General features: G+C 36.0%; 1 protein-coding gene across 2 annotated transcripts; it reads right to left on the minus strand.

Moving 5' to 3' along the window:
* Window positions 1–1940: 1940 nt before the first annotated feature.
* On the minus strand, window positions 1941–6156 carry LOC116297093 (somatostatin receptor type 5). 2 transcript variants are annotated; one of them, XM_031705250.2, is made up of 2 exons: window positions 5904–6156; window positions 1941–3661 (listed from the first exon to the last, which is right to left on the minus strand). In XM_031705250.2, the coding sequence occupies exon 2, from the start codon at window positions 3328–3330 to the stop codon at window positions 2182–2184; it is 1149 nt and encodes a 382-aa protein (XP_031561110.2). In that variant the 5' UTR covers window positions 3331–3661; window positions 5904–6156; the 3' UTR covers window positions 1941–2181. The 2 variants fall into 2 exon arrangements, with proteins under 2 accessions (XP_031561110.2, XP_031561107.2); XM_031705247.2 differs by having other exon boundaries at window positions 5801–6156.

Consider the following 6156-nt stretch of genomic DNA (forward strand, 5'->3'; position numbering starts at 1 on the left):
AAAAGAGACGCGTCCACAGGAATCCCAAAACGCTCGTCTTTACTGAGTCTGGAGGTAGGGTAAAGTGGGATGTTGGCAGTCTCATTTCTCATAAAAAAAATAAAAGTTAAAATATCTGGGTTTTTTTTCGCCAAGAGATAAGCTGATTGAGAGTCTCATGATGCTGCAATAGTATGGTGTCGCGAAGTCCATTTCCACATTTTCCCTAATAGTCTCAACGCAGAATTGCGGAAACTCCCCAGGGCCACGACAAAAGGAAAGCAATTTCCAAATGAAAAAGTCTGGAACACTTTACTGAAAACATACATGTGCAAGTGTTGGCAAATATTTGACAAAAGGCAAACAGTGTCAAACGGTTTTCAACAAGACATAAGAAATTCGTCATGAGCTCTGCTGAAGCTGTTTCAAGTACAGTTTGCACTATGACAACTTTCTTGAGTTCATTTCGTATGATTGCATAACCGCACCTTCACGGAAGAAAAACTGATAACATCTTTTTTAAACCACATGAGAATGAGAATGCTTGTCTCGGTCACGATCACGCCACAGCGCGTCCGTACCGTGAGATTTTCAAAGTCGTACATTTGAAATTTAGTCTTGAGTGATGACGCACGCATTATATTCGTTTTTGCACTAGTTTGTTTATGTTACACAAAGCAATTTATCCCGTGCATCACATACAAATAGTATCATATTTGGAACCTTTTCACACCCAGTTAATAATATTTACTACAAACGCCCTAAAAATTACCCTAAAATGTTGCGGGCTGTTCTCAACCAACAAAATCACGTTATTATTACATCCTGCTTTTTTTCATTTCGTATAAAAACATTCATTTTAGCAATTTTTGCGCTGTCACTCTGAAGTTTAAAACAAAACTGTCAAACAATACAAATACTCTGATCTAGCTTTATTTTTCATAATCTTTATTTCAATTTTTTTCGCGTTGTTAAACTATTGCTTCTAGATTCCGAGATTTCATAATTACCGTTGTAGGGGATATTTTTGTTTTAGCCAAGGACTATGTATTATGGTATTATAACTTTAATTGAAGTGCTCACAGGAAATTGATTCCCTTTCAATTATAAACATGTTACCGAGGAAAAGTCGGTCTTACTGTGTCGCTTTCTTTTACGAATTATCCTTTTAATTAAAACCTGCGAGTAAACTTTTTTATCTAAGCCAAGCGGAAAAACTCGTTTTTTTTATCATTAGGCATGAAAGAAAATTCCAGCGATACCTAGATAACTGACAGGTGAAGTGGTAGCGGTTGAGTGAGAATATTAGCGGCATAAAAGTCGTCTTACATCATTAGGAAAATGTAAAATTGGTAAGCGAAAAAGAAAAAGGAAAAAAAAAAAATGAAGGAAAAAAAAAAAAAAAAAAAAAAAAAAAAAAAAGAAAAAATAGAAAACTCATTGATATTTATATTCCTGGCTGAGAAATGAAGGTGTAACTTTGACAGTATAATTTTTGCATGTGAAAATCCACTCAGTGTGCAAAAGCGTTACAACTTGCTTCATGTCATTTTGGTAAATTTTTTATTGTTCTTACTAGAATTATTGTCTATTATATTCTTTTAAATATTTAAAATCAGTAGCTTTTACGAACTAATAAATTCCCAGACGATAGCTAATATAGAATAAAACTCATAGCCTGAGTTTTTCACTGTTGTATAACGACGTTTTCTTGATGATTTCATTGCTTATAAGGTATCTTGAACGATATGGTACTAGTATTGAGATCCAAGGTATCTTGAACGATATGTTACTAGTCTTGAGATCCATTAAACACTTGAATATATCGGATGATACAAAATGTTGCAAGTCATGCAATATATAACATCAGTACCGAAAGGGGATGGGAGGGCAATAAATTAGGCCAGCTGGTATCACGGAGGGAAGCGAATCCCTTAAGTATTTTTAAACATCATCCCCCCCCCCCCTTGATCCCCTGATACTTTGATCTCTACAGGGTTTTGCTATAGTGACTGCTTCGCCTAACATCCAATATATTTCTAACACTTACGTTTTTACAAGTCGCTTAAAATAAAGAGGTAAAGGTAAAATGCCAGTTGATTCCAATTCGTCTCACTGAATGTCATTATTTATTTTTCAATCGATTCATTTAAAATAAAACAGGCTCAAATGCTTCCACACTTGTCGACTCATATCTTTTTCTTATGCATTACTGTTCTTTTTAAACTTGGTCTGGCAAATACCCTTGTATTGTTTAGTTATCAATAGTTCTGTCTCTACTCGTGGTTTATTTGCATACACTGAGGAAGTCCCACTTACAGGACGAGATGATTTTTGTGTTGGATCTCTTTCTACTAGCTTGGTTTCAGGTTTTGGTGATGTTGTGCCAGTTTTGCTCCTTCTACTCGCATTTTCGTGTTCGTAGCATTCAGGAAAACCTTCTAGTTTGACACAACAAAGACACTTCCTGGCATCATCTCTGAACTGTGATATCATTAACCCGTAAACGAGTGGATTAGAACAGCTATGAAGATAGGTGAGAATGGGGGAAAACTTGATCAGTATTTGGACTGATGGATCATGTTCTAGTCGGCCAAAGTCTATCAACAGCCAAGCAATCTCGTGCGGCAGCATTAGAAGAGCAAAAAGCACAACGATAACAGCTAGAGTCCTCATAATTTGAATGTTTCTCTGTCTTATTCTCAAAGCTATTATCTGAGCTGTTTTGTTATCGTCCGTTGAAGGTGGTTTCTTATGGTTTAACTGTATTCCTATGTGAACATAGGCTATTGCAATGATGCATAGAGGTGCAATGTACTGAAGGACACAAAGTGCAGCAGTGTACGCCAATCGATACCTCCTTTCAGGCCAATCTTCTTGACACGCATCAGGAGCTGATTGAGCGACGACCGAGAGAGGAAGCACACATAAAATTGAAAACATCCAAAGAAGGATGATCCAAAACATAACGATTCTCCCTCTGATCGGTGGCCTGTTGTGGTGCTTCATGATGTAACATCTTCCTACAGCCATCGACGTCAAAGTAAAGATACTTAAAGAAAAGGCAAATGTAGTCAATGGATAAATGAGCTTACAGTAAATCTCTGTAAATGGAAACATAGTCATTTCGACGTAAATGTCGGCCGGCAAACACAAGATGAAAAGTAAATCGGCAATTGCGAGATTAAGCAGAAAGTAATCGTGAAACGTTCGCTTCTGGCCTCTTGCACGTACCACAATAATAACGAGGAGGTTGCCAAATGAACCAAAAAGAAAGATTGTGATGTAAAGTACCAGGCGAACTACTTTTGTTGCGGACATCGCTTGGTCTTCTAAAGTGTCATTCCTCATAGTCGATGATGAGACAAGTGCTGATGAAATTCCTTGTTTTTTCCCAGTTCAAAAGCTTAGCTGGTAAAACTGATGTGCTGCAGATGACACAGTTTTCTTGAGCAGAATATTTATCTTGCCTCATACATGGAAATACTGCCACTCAGAGAAGTTATTGAAGAGTACTTGAACAGAATGAGCCGAGATAACTGACAGCTTATGCAGTGAATTGAATACACCAAACAATTCGGTTACTGATTCTTATGTATTCTCCTTGATTACAAATTTCACCTAAATCTCATCTTCTTCGCATCCAATGTAAATAGCAATATTTATGACACCAACAGCAGCACTGAAATGAGACAAACATCAAATGTCACCTGGAATCCTACATTTACAATTGAAATATGACTGTATAAATTGAATAGATAGGCTGGCTATGCCTGTCAACCAATCACTATTTATCATTACCCTCCCTTTGTTGCCGTGCTTACGCTGTTTCTTGCTCATTTATCTTGGTGATTGACAAATGAGAGTCAACAAATCGTTAACTATAGGCTAATTAGTCAATTGACGCAATGTTTTTCTTCCTTATCGCAAACGAACCAATCCCGTTCCCTAGTACCGACAAATGTCATCAAACAAGGGTCTATAGTTATGACATTTTTCCTGTTAGCAACAAATTATTTCATGTGTACAGAGCCTAGTAGATCTTCGATTGCCCTAGAGATAATCTTACCATATATTCAACCGTTATCTAATAAATTTATTGTTGGCATAAGCGGACCTTTGTGTAATTGATAAAGAAAAAATGCCAAAAAATAAGCTTCAGAAAAAAATCTACGCACTCTTTCATGCTTTTTTTTTTTTCTTGACGATAATTCCCATGAATAATATTTCAGACGACTTATGGAAATTTTGACCAAAAATCTTCGCATCTTGTTATTAGTAAGGAACCAAATTCTTAAATGGTTTTTCACCTCCGACAGAAATGTCAAAATCCACCTGTCAAGCAGCTTGGACAATTACGTACAGCAACAACTCCGCGGAGAATCTTCAAGCTGCGCTTGGTTTGTGCACTAGGCACAATACCTAGCCAAACTAGGGAAAGGCTTCAGTTTTAGCTATGGTACAAAATATATATTAATAATTGATCACAGTGACGAATCAGGATTCGCATCTTGTTTTTTCAAAGTCGGTAGATCATAATGATCAAATCAGTAAAACCTCCAAGGAAGCATTCCTCATTAATATCTAACGAGCCAACAGTGGTGTTAAAAACAATTTGTTTTCACAAATTATACATCGACATTGGCCATAACATATTCAATATATATCCTATTTCCAATATTTGTTTTTATACCATTATATATATCAGAGTGTTAGTATATTGGTATTGGAATGAACTGAAAAAAGAAGTATAGAAAAAATAAAAATAAAAATAAAAAAAGAAAGAAAGAAAGAAAGCTTAAAAAAACGCTGAATAAATACAAAGAAATAGTGGCCGTTAATTTGGAATATAAAATATGAAAAGAAAGAAAAGAAGAAAAAAAAAAAAAGAAAGAAAACTCATAGAAAAAGGAAGAAAGAATTAAGGAAGGAAGGAGGAAAAATAGAAAAAAGAAAGAGAAAGAAGATAATGTCGCGACATTTGTCACATTCCCGGGCATTAATTGTGATTCAGTTCTTTACGATTCCGTCTACTGATTAAGCCGCAATTGTTTGACAATTATATTAACACAAACCCACATTGCAATATTTTGACAAGACATTTTATGCCCCCAAGAACATGACTCATTTTTCCGACTTTACAACATGGTAAACGTGGGCGAGAGACAAAACGGAAAAAGGGCACGCGTTCAGTGATGTTACAGAAATTACAATCAGGTTTATGATAGCTATCGACTTCGATCAGAAGCAAGCATAGCAAATATGGATCACCAAGGGTTGAACTACAATGAGCCAGAGAGAAATTGCGTCCATCATATATATTTGTCAACTCGACTACACGAAGTCGTTCTGACATGTCGCTAGACATACAATACGAAATGTTTCAGGTGGCGCATTTTGTAAAAAGGATTTATATATTCGCAAGGCATTTGTTAAAATGGAATACTATCCAATTGAGGGAAAGCAGCGGATAGAGTTGCTTGTTGGTTCTTCTCGGATCATTCTCCGATTTTCCTCCTTCCGCGCAAAAAAATCAACTTATAAATTCGTTAAAGCGCGCATGTTATCATATCTGAAATATGCGCATAACAATTATCAGAGTTTAGTTTTTAGTATTTTGCTGGTTCATCTCAGTAACAGTTTCCTGAGTAGCACACAACGTACATATAGATAGTACTATAGTTTGTGCTCTAGGCTATATGGCACTACATCTTATTAAGACGGCAAAAGATTGGGTTAGTATAGGAAATGAAACCAACTATGTACAATATTACGAACATTATAATAAAGAGTTCGTTTTCGAACAGATAAAAAGGCGTACCTCAGATTCAAAACAAGTGTTTGTTCACGGCTTCTTTTTTCTTCAACTTGTGCCGCTTCCTTTGCCTTGTGCTTTACTGTTACCAATATTAAGAATATTTTACCTGATATGTATCTTGTCGGACCAGGGAAGCTCCTATCTGCGACTCAAACTTACGATCTCTTTAAATCAATTTTTTAAAAGTACATTTTCTCAGCAAGCAGTCGGTAATGATGTACAAAAGCTCAATTATCTCAAGTGACATTAACAAAAACATGTTAAAATCCTTCTTCCAACTCCTAGTTCTTCTTTTTACCCAAAGTACCAAAGTGGCAACACAATACCACAGCAGGTCAATCTAAAAAAACAGCTAACGA

This window comes from Actinia tenebrosa, unplaced genomic scaffold (genome assembly GCF_029948245.1).
Source record: "Actinia tenebrosa isolate PJP-AT-01 unplaced genomic scaffold, QUT_ActTen_1.0 PGA_scaffold5__44_contigs__length_20552954, whole genome shotgun sequence".
In the NCBI taxonomy this organism is placed as follows: Eukaryota; Metazoa; Cnidaria; class Anthozoa; order Actiniaria; family Actiniidae; genus Actinia; species Actinia tenebrosa.